The 14764-nt window shown below is 37.0% G+C and overlaps 2 protein-coding genes across 13 annotated transcripts in view; one reads left to right on the forward strand and one right to left on the reverse strand.

Annotated features, from left to right (window-relative positions):
* Positions 1 to 10653, forward strand: part of dock7 (dedicator of cytokinesis 7) — a 183674-nt gene extending 173021 nt beyond the window's left edge. For 5 of the 11 annotated variants that reach the window (XM_072273929.1, XM_072273915.1, XM_072273918.1 and 2 more), the window contains 7 exons: positions 1590 to 1724; positions 3005 to 3094; positions 4946 to 5182; positions 6393 to 6536; positions 8202 to 8308; positions 8892 to 9059; positions 9683 to 10653. In XM_072273929.1, coding sequence (XP_072130030.1) covers positions 1590 to 1724; positions 3005 to 3094; positions 4946 to 5182; positions 6393 to 6536; positions 8202 to 8308; positions 8892 to 9059; positions 9683 to 9725 — 924 coding nt within the window. In that variant the 3' untranslated portion in view covers positions 9726 to 10653. The remainder of the gene's footprint in view (positions 1 to 1589; positions 1725 to 3004; positions 3095 to 4945; positions 5183 to 6392; positions 6537 to 8201; positions 8309 to 8891; positions 9060 to 9682) is intronic. The other 6 variants (XM_072273919.1, XM_072273921.1, XM_072273923.1 and 3 more) reach the window with 2 other exon arrangements.
* A 168-nt stretch (positions 10654 to 10821) lies between these two features.
* usp1 (ubiquitin specific peptidase 1) overlaps positions 10822 to 14764 on the reverse strand; it is a 29730-nt gene continuing 25787 nt past the window's right edge. For both annotated transcript variants that reach the window (XM_072273931.1, XM_072273930.1), the window contains one exon: positions 10822 to 12975. In XM_072273931.1, the coding sequence (XP_072130032.1) occupies positions 12207 to 12975 (769 nt within the window). In that variant the 3' untranslated portion in view covers positions 10822 to 12206. The remainder of the gene's footprint in view (positions 12976 to 14764) is intronic.

The raw sequence follows: 14764 nt of genomic DNA on the forward strand, positions 1-14764 counted from the left end.
GCTTTCCTGAGCACATTTTACAAATCTTATCCTATCCAATCTGTTTACAGTAATGGAACCCCAGTCAATATATGGAAAGTTAAAATCACTTATCACAACCTTATTTTTCTTGCATCTGTCTGCTGCCTCTCTACAGATTGGCTCCTCTAAATCCCACTAACTATTGAGAGTGCTTTAATATAATCCAATTAATGTGGTCATCCCTTTCCACACATTAGAGCTTGAGTGCATGAGCCCTCCAGCCTGTCCTGCTTGAACACTTCTATGACAAAAAAATGTGAAACTGTCTCTTCTGTACCATCTCCTTAGCCGTGTGTTAAACCATGTTATCTAGCCTGACTAGCATGTGGCACAGGTAGCAATCCTGAAATAATCACCCTGGAGGTCCTGTCCTTTAATTTAGCACCACTGAACTCACTTTGGAGGACTCATCACCATCTTGCCTGTGTCATTGGTACCTACGTGAACCATTACCTCTGGTTGCTCACCCTCTCCCTTAAGAATGGTGTGGACTTGATCTAAGATGCAACTGACCTTGGCACCTGGGCGGCAATATACCATCTGGAAATCTTAGTTTTGTCAATAAAACTCCTTTCTGTTCCCCTGACTAATGAATACCCCAAGACTACTCTTCTGCCCCCCACCCCCATCAATTCCCCTCTGAGTCATAGAGCAGACTCAATGCCAGAGACTTGAATGCTGTGGCCTTCCTCTGCTAGCTCATTGCTCCCAATAGTATCCAAAACAATATACTTGTAATTGAGGGAAATGGCCAAAGAGGTACCCTGTATTGGTTGCCCTTTCCTTCTGATGGTCACTCGAGTACCTGTGTCTAGCACCTTAGCTGTAACTACATCCCTATATCTCCTATCATTCAACTTCTCTGTCTCCCAAGTGATCCAAAGGTCATCCAGCTCCAGCTCCAGGTCCCTAAGGCAGTTTGGAACAACCTGCAATTGAATGCACTTCTTGCAGATGTAGTTGTCAGGAATACTAAATGTCTCCCTGTCTTCCCGTGTCCTGCAAGAGGAGAGCTACACCATCATGACGAGCATTTCCAGTGCTCTAACTGCAATAAGAAAGAAAGAAAAAATAACTCCCCCATCTCTTTGTGCTGAAGTCTCTTGAGCCAAAGCTTCAGCTCTCCACTCTAATCTTGGCCCACTCCCACAATGGTTGTTCTGCTTAAACCCAAGTTCTTTTTGTTTTGCCCCTGCCAACTGCCCAATAACCCAAACAATTCCAAGCTTTGTAGAAGGTCCCAACAGGCCCCACTCACATTTTAAATCTGGCACATACTCTTAGCAAGCAGCTGTTCTGTGACCTGAATTTCTGTAGGAAACCCCAACAGGGACTTTTTTAACTTTTTAAATCTACCACATATGGGTGATTGAAAAATATTAGTTCTTTTGCAAATCAAACAATATTTATGTCAAGCCTCACACTGAGTTTGAAAAGATACAGCAGAGTGTATACACAAAGTGGGCTTGATGGGTGTTTCTCATTTCATGTTTTAATAAATCAAAATCTGCTCTGTATGGATGTATCTAGTTTCTCCAACATAATTATGAAAATTACTCCTTCTATAGGATGGAAAGAGGATGTTTGGTACCTATTTTCGTGTTGGCTTCTATGGGTCCAGGTTTGGTGATCTGGATGAACAAGAATTTGTTTACAAAGAACCAGCCATTACAAAACTGGCTGAAATCTCACACCGGCTTGAGGTATGCTAAGACAATGATGGGATAATATTAGTCATAGTCATACTTTATTGATCCCAGGGGAAATTGGTTATTGGTTATTGATATTCTTTCTGCAAAAGTAGCTAGTTTGAATCATTTGTTCACAGACTTTTACTTCAATAAAACAAGTCAGTTATAATATTGTAGATGAGGAAACAGGAATGAATGAAATCGAAAGATCTTGTCTGGTTGGAGGAGAGGAGATGAGATAATTATACTGAGACACGAGGACTGTGATGCCTTTGACCATATGATACTGGAGTAGATAAAGTGAACTAGTTGAACAGAGAGGTAGGTAGCTCCAAGTTTAGAAAGAAGGAAGACTTAAAGAGGTAGAAGCCAGAGAACATGAACGTGAAAGGAGGTGATGGCCGGGCCAAGGTAGTAAAAGAAAGCTGGATGATAAGAAAATATTAAACATTGTAGAAGGCCAGAGAAAATGTGGTAAAGAAACCTTAACGCCAAGGAGGTGGACATAATGGGTTGCTGCCCAAAGAAAAATGCTGTATGTGTTATCAGCATAAGTTCAGATATAGTGCAGCAGCTAGTGTAGGGAATAATATAGACTGTGTATTCTATCAAAAGGGAACACTTCCCAGATCAAAATTAGGAGAAAGATATCACTACAATACTGATGCTTTCCTGGTAGAAGGGTTGGGTGTGTTGGTAGGAAATTCTGTGTTTTCCTGGACCTAGACTTAGAGAGGCAGTAGCAAAGTTATGTTTTCACAACAAGCATGATGTATATGGAATTGTCCCAGGACATCTCTCAAGCCTTGGGACTGGAGATTAATGGAAGCATGATTGCTTGATTTGGATAGATGTTAGGAACGTACTCTAAAATCAGCACACAGATTGTGGTCCTCTATAGTAAAAGAAATAAGAAAATGTCTCAAAAAGTAGGTAAAATACATTTTGTAGTAGTATTTCAACAGAGCACTCACTCACCAAGTCAATGCACATATTAATCAAGGACTATAGGCATGGATTTTTTTTTAGGGGAGGACCATCTCTGATGATTGAGATTTTATTTGAAGGTCAAAAAGGGGCACCGTCTGATGTAGGATTTCTTCAAGGATTTTAACAAGGCCTCTGCATGATTAGAAATATAGAAGTTCCAGGGACACAAGGCAGTTCCAGTGCCACCTAATATCATAAATGGTACTGCAAGCACATAGCAACACTTCTCCACGCACTTGCAAGTATTTTGAAAAATAACCCTGCACCCCCATCATGAAAAGTTACATTTTCTTTTGGGTTAGGCATTTTATGGCGAACGTTTTGGTGAGGATGTTGTGGAAGTTATCAAAGATTCCAATCCTGTGGACAAATGCAAATTGGATCCAAATAGGGTAAGAACATTTAATATTATGACTGTATGGAGTACTTTATAATCCTCTCAAAAGAAATTCTGCTCGTTTGATTTTTGCTGATATTTGGCAACCCAGTTCTTGTTCCTCAGATGGTTGTTCTTCATGTGTCAGTCCAGCTAGTGAGGTCTGTTAGGTTGCTTGAAAACAAAATAGATTAGGAATACACTTGATTTTTACCAATGTGTATTCGTTTCTCACCTTCCTATCTGCATTGTTGAAGCGAGATACAGCACCCCAGTGCCAGAGAATTGAAGAATCATTCATGTTGTATTGTTATTTTAAAAATAACTGATTATAAGGCTGCTGTTTAGTTTTGATTTGGGGAAAATATTGAAGTCAATTCTGAGGGAAAGTATACCAAATAAATACATCATAGTATGGCATATAATAATCAAGGACTATAGGCATAGATTTTTAAGGTAAGTTTGTCTCTGAAGAACTTGGTTGAGGTCGTAAGGGCAAGGAAGATAAGGGCAGTACATTTGATGTTGTTAACATGGATTTCAGCAAGGTTCTCACAAGGCCTCTCGTACAAGGCCGGTCAGAAAAATATAAGCTCATGGGACACAAGGGTGATTGACAAATTGGATGCAAAATTTGTTCAATGGCAGAAAGCAAAAGGTTGAAGTGTGTTTTTGTAACTGGAAGGCCATTGCCACTAGAATTCTCATCACCCTTGATTTTTGCATTTTAATTAGCGATTTAGCATTAAAAGTGAAGACTAATGAAGATTTGTAGATGATACAAAAATAGTGCTTGACACTAAGGGGGAAAGTGTAAGTGAGCTGGTTGGTTGGGCAGAAAATGCAATTTAATCCAGAGAAATGCAAAGAGATTTATTTGGAGAGGTGCAACAAACCAGGGGGGAACTCAAAGGTGTAGAAGAACAGAAGGACCTTGAAGTGTCTTTTTTTTAAAAAGGTAGCAGGACAGCTCAATATATAGTTGAGAAGGCACACAGAGTGCTTTATAAGGAAACATGAGATTCTGCAGATGCTGGAAATCTGGAGCAACACACAAGAAATGCTGGTGGAATTCAGCAGGTCAGGTAGCATCTATGGAAAGAAATGAACAGACATTTCAGGCTGAGGCCCTTTTATCAGGATAGGAAAGAAAGAGTACAGAAGCAAGAATAAAGGGTAAGGGAGGGAAAGTAGCATGAGCTGGCAGGTGTAGATGAATCCAGGTGGTAGGCAGAAAGGTGAGGAGGGAGAGAAAAGGAATAACGTGAGAAGCTGGGAGATGATAGGTGAACAGGCAAAGCGCTCAAGAGGGAGGGGAAGGTGAGGAAGCTGCAGCAGCAGTAAATATCTTCAGTAAAGGAGCTGTTTTGCAGGATTCAGCTGAGTGGCTTTAGTACTTGTAAACAATCTGCTTGAGGGATCAGCAGGTCATGCAGTGTGTTGATGGGGCAGGTTAGTTGAAAAAAGGAATTGTCAACATTTCAGGATGAAATTCTGTATCAGACCTAGTGCAGAGTTTCAGCCAAAAATGTCAACAGGTCCCTCACCCCACCTGCTGCTCAACCTGCTGAATTTGTTCATTGTTTGCTGCTCCAGATCTCAGCACCTGCAATCTTTTTTGTCTTTGCTCCTTGTAAAGGCTGGGTTGCCAACAGCTTTAGGCCATAAATTAGGTGCAGTGACATAATTACTCGAGTAGATACAGTGGGAATTGGCAGAATGGGATCTTCTGAATTTCTCAGAGTTGGCTAGTAAGGAAATGGACAATTCAAAAATCTATAAAAACCCATTTACAATTGGTGATGTACTTTGACTGACAAAGTTGTAAGTTTTTTGTGACCATTTGTTTTATAAATTATTTTTACAGGCCTACATTCAGATAACTTACGTGGAACCATATTTTGACACCTATGAAATGAAGGACAGGATTACTTATTTTGACAAAAATTATAACCTCAGACGTTTCATGTATTGCACACCATTCACACTAGATGGCCGGGCTCATGGTGATCTTCATGAACAGTTCAAACGCAAAACAATTCTGACGGTGTCACATGCATTCCCTTACATTAAGACTAGGATTAATGTAATCCACAAAGAGGAGGTGAGAAATGATTTCATGATTCAGCATTGACTATTACATTTAATGAAACTCCAAATGAATAGAAAATATTAAATTCTGCATCTTACTTTGCAATGAATGCAAGACTGGTAATGTGTTCTAATCTCTAGCCTATCTTTTATTGGAACATGATTAACCCATTTAGCAGGCAGTAGAAGACATAGACAGTGATTCAGAGCAATCTGCCTACATTCGTGGTTTTAGTTTTGCATTCATCAATGTACTTTTGTAACAGGGATTCCCAACCATTCTTATGCTATGGGGCCTGACCATTAACGAAGGGGTCTGTGGGCCCCAGGTTGGAAACCCCTGTTTTATAATAACTGAGCTAATATTTTATTTTCATTCATCCACTGCCAAAATACATTAATAGAGAATCTGATATTCCAGTTATAAATCCAGAACTTAATGATTTTCTTCCAAGTATTGTAGAATATTGTATCTAAATTTGGTGGGTATAGAAGGAACGAATGCAAGAGATTCAGCAACCAGATTACAACCACATATGGACATTCCAGCACTGACAAAGCCGTCTACAACCCAAACGTTCCACTGTGAGCCAAGAAGGGAGAACTTATTGCAGACCTAAAGGAATTCAGTAGCTAGTTAAAGTCTTTTACTGTGATTCTGTCTTTGAAAAGACACTCTATAATGCATAATCTAGGAAGGTAACACTAACTCAGGTAACCACATGTTATAACAGTGGTGTGCATAAGAGCATATTTGAACTTACATGAAGTGGATGGGCTACAGCAACAGAAAACATGAACATGTGGGAGTACTTAATAAAGTGACCAATGAGTATATCTAAATATACAGTAAATGTATTTTATAAGATGCACGGCTGTTGCTTTCTGGGTAACTTCAACTTCATAGACTGCACTAATTGCAGCCAATAGGGTAAATGGATGCCTACTGTTCTGAAATGATATAAATGAAATATGGTATTTGTAGGGACTAATCCTTCATTTTGGTCCTCTCTCTACTCCTTCACACTTTTCACAGTGGAGATGAAGATCTCAGCTGCATGGAGTTTGGGGAGATCAAGCTTTTGTGATGGGTTTGTTACTAAACACACATTATTACTGTTTCGTAGAGATTAAACTTTACAAAAATGACAGGCATGGATATAATTGCTTGTGGAAATCATGCTGATTGAAGCATGATGAAATGTTACCTTTATTATCTACAGGTCATTTTAACACCAATCGAAGTGGCCATTGAAGATATGCAGAAAAAAACTCAAGAGCTGGCTTTTGCAACACATCAAGATCCAGCTGATCCTAAGATGCTTCAGATGGTGTTGCAGGGTTCAGTAGGAACAACGGTTAATCAAGTATGGCTTCAAACCTACCAGAGAGGGATAAAATCTAGTAACATTTAGCATGTTACTATATTCACTGATTGAAACTGTAACAACCTCTAAAGTTTTTCAGAATTCTATACCGATGTAACGTTATTTTTCCAAAGTTTGCATCAAGGTGCTCTGATTACTCTAATATATGTGCCATTATACAGCTATGGAATGGCCCAAGTTCAAATGTTGCTCAGTTGCAAGTCTGGGTTTTGCATTGTCTTCAGCCTAAATGAACATATTTTCCCACCCCACATCTCCAGTTGGGAAGGAAAAGGGAAATTTCCATTTGAGCACTTAACCTCGGTTTCTCTGAGATATTTCTATCTTACGTTTCCGGTCCTACAACCTACTTGAAGTTTGGTGTTGAAATTGGTAGTAGCTATTTGGTTGATGCGACAAAGGTTGGCTGGTAAGGGAGGAAATATCATGTGCAAGGTACAAACATTGTGGAATTGATCAGAATTAAGGATTATGCACAAAAAGATAAAGGAAGACTCAAGTTTTCATATTGGTCTAATTTAAATCTTTAGTTAAATGGTTTTTGTTAAATTTTAATGCTTGTGAATTATTGAGGCCAATTCCTGGAAATGCTTAGGCATGCTGAGACAAAGGACTGATGATACAAGAAGTATCATTACATAATTGTATTATATATTTGGCATATAAAAATACTTCATTGTGAATGAAATGCCTTATCCTTTTTTGGGGTGATTGATAAATTCGTGGCCTAAGGTAGGAGTCAATTTTAGAAAACCTAGCACATTTACTTTTCAACATAGTCCCCTCCTACATGTACACACTTAGTCTAGCGGTCATGGAGCATACGGATCCCTTCTTTGTAGAAGTAGTCCACGGCAGGGGTGATTGATAAGTTCTTGGCCTAAGGTAGAAGGAGATGACTTATTAACTTCAAACTTTCTGCATTATCATTCAAAGAGTTGAACTGCACGTGCATGTAACGAGAGCGTCTTGAACCTCCAGATGGTCCACAGCAGGGGTGATTGATAAGTTTGTGGCCTAAGGTAGAAGGAGATGAGTTATACAGCTCTTGTAACATGCATGTGCAGTTCAACTCTGAGTGAACATGCAGAAAGTTTGAAGTTTCTCATCTCCTTCAAGCCACGAATTTATCAATCACCCCTGCTGTGAACCACTTCTGGAGGTTCCAGACACTGACTTCTGCAGGAGATCTGTATGCTCCACAACCACTGGGCTAAGTGTGTAAATGTAGGAAAAATAAATGTGCTAGGTTTTCTAAAATTGACTCCTTCTATCTTAGGCCACGAACTTAACAATCACCCCTTGTAAAATCTGGCACTGGAAAGGTATATTGTGTAAAACAAGAAAATTAAGTATCTTAAATAGTTTTTAAAGTAGGAACACACGCAAAAAGAAAAATTAAACCTGAATATACAATTTAAGTTTAAACTTTTTTGTTTCAATTGTGTTGTTTGTTTAGGATTAATACACCAATAATGCTACTATTTATATTTTATAACATCAGTATAGGAGTCTGCTGGTGATGAATCTCTGTTCTTTGACCAAAGAACCAAATTCTTTGTATTATGCTTTCAACATGCATTAAGGTTTTGATGGTAATGAAAGCTAAGTCATGCTTCTATCACTTCTATTCCCTCTGCACAGGGACCTTTAGAAGTTGCTCAAGTATTTTTGTCCGAAATTCCCAATGATCCCAAGCTATTCCGACACCACAACAAGTTACGCTTATGCTTCAAAGACTTCACCAAAAAGTAAGATTTTTTAAATTGTTTTCCATATTGTTGATGTTATTCATGACAACGTCCAGATAAAACTGAACTCTCAACCAGCTAGAAGTGCAACAGAAAGCCTTTAGTTCAAAAGACCTTGCACTGTCATTTCATCACCTCAATAGAAATCTTTGGGCTGTTGCTGTTGGCAACTGCAGGGCTGATAATATTGAGACTGAACATTGTATTTCAGCTATGTTATTAAGTTAGGAAAGGTTGACATAATATTCTTTCTCTCTCTAGGCAGGAAAGTGGTGGCTGTTTTCATATATTCTTCCATTGATCAATTGGGTGTTATTTAGGATCAAGTCATGGTCCAATATAAATTACATCCATTTACAGCAAGATTTCTTGAGACACTTACTGTTTTTATTTAGCTAAAATGTATTGTTAAGTCAGTCACTTGAGATAGTAAAGGTGGAGGCAAAATTGAGATGAAGTACTGTATTTGGGAACATTAAAAGAAATTACTGCTGTGATTAATAACCAAATCTAGTGCCAAAACCCAATTCTGTTGATTAGTACAAGGGTGTTGAAGTCTACTGACTACATTGTTTAAATTAAGATGTGAAGATGCACTACGCAAGAACAAGAGTTTAATAGGTCCTGACCAGAAGGAATATCAACGTGAGCTTGAACGGAACTATCATCGCCTCAAAGAAGCTCTTCAACCTTTGATAAACAGGAAAATACCCCAACTTTATAAAGTAGTTCTGCCAAGCAGTTGCCACAGGTAGGTTACAGTTCATATAAACAGGAATGTTGTTGTTCCTGGTGATGAGGTTAACTGAAATAAAACAGATAGTGTCTGCTTTACTTAATTTTTTTCTCTTTTAATACTGTAAAAGATTTAATCATGAAAAAAAGCTCTGTCATGGAAGAATGGGAAATACTCTCAGAATTACACTTCATTAAAATAATCACATTATTTCTATTGATTTTAGCTTAGAATTCTGTTAAAACTGGTATTTGCTCTTAAGGGGGGCTGTTTTGTAAATGCCATTCACAATCACATCAGTGCTCTATCATTATCCACTATTTGATTAATTTTTCTTGAACTGTGTAGTTTGATAGTTTACAGTCAAATCTGAAGTAATTATCAAGCTTAACTTAGATCAGTATTAAAGCATTACAAACTGCCTGGCTTTCCACTTGTAGATATTTGGTTGAAAGCAGGCCACATCTGACTACAAAACATCAGTAAACAGCTTGCTATAAATATAGAATCTTGTGAGTTGCCTACAATGTATCAGTTAAATCTTTTAGAAAATGGCTTCGATTTTCCCACTATAACTGAAATAATGAAAATTACAAAAAAAATAATGCTTATTTGTTGATTCATTATTGTGGTTACAGGGATTCTTTCAGTCGACTAAGCCTTCGAAAAATGGACATCTGAAAGTGGACTTGACATTTATCTACAATTGCATGTGAAGGAATACAATAAAAGCCTTTCCATTTCATCATTGGGCAACAAACATGGTAATCAAAAGTACATAAAAGGAACAAATTCATACCTCAAATTTTTATACAAGTGTGGATATTTTAAATACACTACATTTCTTTAAATATGAAGGCAAGGATAAATGTCAGCTGTGATGGTACTAGTGATTATTTTGATACTGCTATGGTTACATTTGATTGCACAAAGTCTCAGTATTGTGCTGTTGTTTGTTTTGTCATGAGCATTTACTATTGTTCAGATTCACTAACAGTCATGTATTTATGTATCATTATATATTGTTATCTCATGCACTATTTATCAAATTTGAACAAGATCCCTTGTTAGGTTTTGTTGTGTAATTGGCAATTATTTTCTAAAAAAAAGGTACGATTAAATAATGAAATTACTAAATATCTAGTACATTGATTTGCTTTGCTTCAGCCTGTTCACTTTTTATACAAGTGTTTTATTACTGAGAGAGCTTCTACTTAATGAAGAGGAATTAAGCCCACATAATGTACGCCTTGGTAATAACCCAAGATAGGAATGTTTTAAATAAACTCCTATCAAACATTAGTTCTGACACTTAACAGCTCTGGATTAATGCAAAATTTTACTCCCTCAAATTAACAAGTATATGATTTAGTGCAGTACTGTACCTGAAGATCTCTCCAGGTTCAGCTCATGTTCAAAAGTTGATTTCACTGAGACTACAATGATATTAATGCCAAAGTAAACTGAGATATAATAGCAATTTCCTACAATTGAATAATCCATGGTTTATATTAGAATGTGAATTCCTTTAGGAAAGAAAAGTGAGAAATATATATTAGCCAGGATTATTGCATGACTGCAGGAATTGTGAACAATAGATTTGGATTGGTGTTAATACCTGCTCACATTCTAATTAACACAATTGGCATGCAATAGTACACTTTAGGTTAATGAAAGTATTAAAGAAATTATTTGTAATAATACATTATATGCTTTTGCCATTGTTTTATTAGGAAGTGAAAAAATAATTGAACTTCATTAGCTCATTATGCTACAGTAAGTTATATCCAAGGCGAGGTTCAAATCAGAAGTAAAAAGTTTATGATCACAATAGTATTTCTATATTACAACACTGAAATTATTAAATTCAGGAAAACAAACTGAAGACAAATTGTCAATGTTAAAGTAAAAAATAATGGTAGGTATCAGATTTGTGGTAATGGCCTTTGCTTTTAATTAAGAGTTGTAAATTAAACATGTGTAAAACAAAAACACGTTAGTTTTTGCAGCAGTAAAGTTGCTGTGGTTTACTAATACACACTGATAGACCTTGCTTAGTCTTCACATTATGTTAAACATATCACTTCTGAGAAATTTAAAAAGTCCCAAGACATAATATCAACATTAGCATGCAGGCTTGTCAATTCAAATAAATGTTAATGGAGTCAATGCATAACCTTTAAGTCCATTTACAAATTTGATGTGAATTAATAGGGTAGATTTTAAAATACCTTAGGAACTATACACTAGTTGTATAATTAAACTTTATAGTTATTTTGTACAAAGTTTTATATTTACAATTATCTACATTACAATGTTTAAGAAAATAGAAATCAGTGACTATATTCCAGATTTAATATACATATTCTTAAACATGTGGAGAATTTTTGAGAAAGTAACCTAGAAAGAAAGGTCCTTTTTTAGGATAGTATATGAAGTATCTACAATCGTCTACATCAAAAACTTGAATTAAGAGCCAAACTTTATAAACTTTTAAATGGTGTGTGGTTTTATTAAGACAACTCAGCAGTAGTGCCAAGACTATAATTTAGTAGATTCTTTCCGCACTATATATGCAGTCCAAAGTTCAGGTTTGTTCAGAGTTGATCTCAACCAACTAAATAGGAGCAGGAGAAATAGCAAATATCTGGCAGTGATCATACTTATCTTTGACTTCTGGATGGAGTAACACAGCAGTTCCTCAAGGTACTTGGAAACATTAGGGATGGAAGAAGGTTCAGGCAGAGGGATTCAGGTCAAACTCTACCTTTTACCATCCTTCTAAAATGTAGCCGATCACATTGTTGACAGTTATAAATATCACAAGGTGTTTTACACTTAACTGTGGTGATTTTAATCACCTTTGAAAACTTATAACCAAACAAATTGAGACGGAGTACAATTGTAAAATCAAAACCATCTCCTAAGGAGACAAAAAAAAATTATATTTTGCACATAATCTGTGTGAATAGTGTAGTGGTGTTAATGTTCAGAAATTTAGAGCCTGCAATTTTCAGTTAAATATCAATTTGGAGGCTTATTTTAATCAGACTGTTTTGATTATGCTTGATTCATGAAGCTTCACTAGCAAGGTTTGAAAATAATCCTCTTAAACAACAAGCAGTGAAATTACTTGGAGCAAATTTCTTAAAGTTCATTTTTTTATGGGTTTGCCATTTTCTTATAAAACAACAAATATGGGGTTGATGCACAAGAGGTCGATGGAGAAAGTGAGTTGAGAAAATCTTGCTCATCTATAAGCTTCACCTCGGCATCATCAAACAACATCCATTTTCCTTCATACTCCTGCAGACTACAGCAGCGTTGAGGAACCCCATTTTCTGGGGTATTTCTTCCAATTTTTGGTATTCCACATAGACTGTTAAAACTGCTTTGGCTGTTGAGGAAACCATTATATTTGCCTTCAAGGTTAACCAGGTCCAATTTGTCATTTTCTTTCAGTGCAAATCCAGGTTTTTCAGGGTCATTCTTATTCTTGGAGGCATATGGTTCAAAGCTAGACAATTTTTTTTGTCCACCTAGGAGTCCAACACTTTCTGCATTCTTCTTTGTAGTTTTACCAGATGCTGCTGCTTGGAAGTTTCCTTTTAATTTCACTGATATTTCTCCATCATCGTATTCATGTGAATAAATAGAGATTTTTGCCTGTTCCTCACTGACTGATTCCTGTTTCGTACTATATGCACAGTTCAATGCAGGTTCTTCATTGGTCATCTCTTGACTGCCAAGATATGTCATTTTTATATAGGCTGTGTAATGACCACTACTAATACTCACCCCATTATGCATGACCACAGCAAATAGTTCATAGCTGTCATTGGCCTCTTTAGTACTCCATTCTTCCAGTGAAAGTGTAAGAGGAGTCAGTAAGGGAGTGTTCACTTTTGAGAGATTGCCATAAGGTTCCAACCTAAAAGCAAAGAGACCATGAGTGGCAATGATATAGGTCTAGATTTTATAAGTGCAACAACTGCCATTCACCATTATTTCTGCATGAATATAACAGCAACTTGAGGGTTTCCATGTTTCGTAGAAATTACAAAGTTTCTTTTGTTGATTTGGTAATAGAACCAATACAGTCGCCTCCAGTTGTAGCCTTCTACAATGATATGAAGAACATTCACTTGAACTGATGCCAGCTGATGAATATGAACTGGTTCTGCTGTAAAATAACTCTAACTCTGACCCTTTGTATTGTATTATAAATCTTAATAACAGATATATCTAGAATCTATTTGCCCCAAAAATTTTTTTTTTAAGTGCAGTATCTTTACATGAACAGCTTAAAACAAGAGTTTTGTGTTATATCACCTTCTAATTATGTTTTAAGCAGCACAGAATAATGTTTAAAAATGTTTGCACTGCTGAGAATTAGTCTTCACAGTTGTCCTTGTGAACTAATTCCAGAGAGTAACATCTCCAACAGCTGAGATCTCATTTTTCAAACAGCTTACTGGAAAGCAAAACAATTACAATGCTGAATTTATACACGGAGCCAAGAGGTATGAGCAGGAGCAAGGATTTGAAGGATGGAGAGTTGGAGGGAATTACACTGATACTGTGGAACAGATCTGTCATGAAGGAGGAACTGTTGAGAGATATTGCCACCATTAAAGGTGAATATATTCTCAGTATCTGATGAAATCAATCCCAAGAAGCTTTTGGAAGCAAGAGAGGAGATTGCTGGAGCTCTAACAAAGATTCTTGCATCTTCATTAGCCACAGAGGGTAGCGAATGATACTCCCTTTTTCAAAGAGGGCAGTTGAGATGAGCCAGTAATCTACAGACCAATAAGCATTTCATCAATTAAATGAAAACTATTGGGGAAAAAATTTAAGGAACGGATTAATGTTCTCTTGGAAAAGCAGAGGCTGATTATTTTGTGCAAGGGGAAATCTTGTCTCACAAATCAGATGAGTTTTTCTGAGTACGTTATAAGCAAATTGATGAGCTTAAATTGGTTTAACACGAGAAATTTAAAGGAGATCCAAGGAGCAAGTTTTTCCTACACAGAGTGTGCTGGTTATATGGAACAAGGGATCATGGGGTGCTTTTTCTGACTAGTCAGTAACTAGTGATTTACCAGAGGGACTGGTGCTGGGACCGTTGTTATTTGTCAAAAACTTATCATATATGGTAGACTTTTCAGTAGGGTCACTGGTGACATAAAAATTGGTGGAGCAGTAGATAGTGAAGAAGATTGTGAGAGATACAGTGGGAGTTGGGTAGGGAGGCAAAGGGAATTTAATTCAGACAGATGAAGGTAATGCATTTGGGGAAATCAAATACTAACAGGACACGTATAATAAATGGTAGGGATCTTGGGGTGCAAGTTCACAGCTCCCTAAAAATGGCAATACAGGTAGAGAGCGTAGGGAAGGTGGCACTGGGCATTTTGCCTTCATATTACAACTTTACTAAACATTGGTCAAGCCACACAGAACAATGTACAGTTCCAGTCACCATACTACAGGAACAATGTGGCAGGATTAGAAAGAGTTCAAAGGAGATTCATTAGCATGTTGTCTGGAATAGAAGTCTTAACTTAAAAGAGATTGGATAGGCTGGGTCTATTCTCACTGAAATGTAAGCTGAGAGACGTGGAGGAATATAAAATTCTAAGGGCATAGACAGTATAGTCAGAAGCTTTTTCCCCAGGGAAGAGAAGTGTCAACACTAGAGGGCATGTTTAAGGTGA

This window comes from Mobula birostris, chromosome 12, assembly GCF_030028105.1.
Source record: "Mobula birostris isolate sMobBir1 chromosome 12, sMobBir1.hap1, whole genome shotgun sequence".
Lineage (NCBI taxonomy): Eukaryota > Metazoa > Chordata > Chondrichthyes > Myliobatiformes > Myliobatidae > Mobula > Mobula birostris.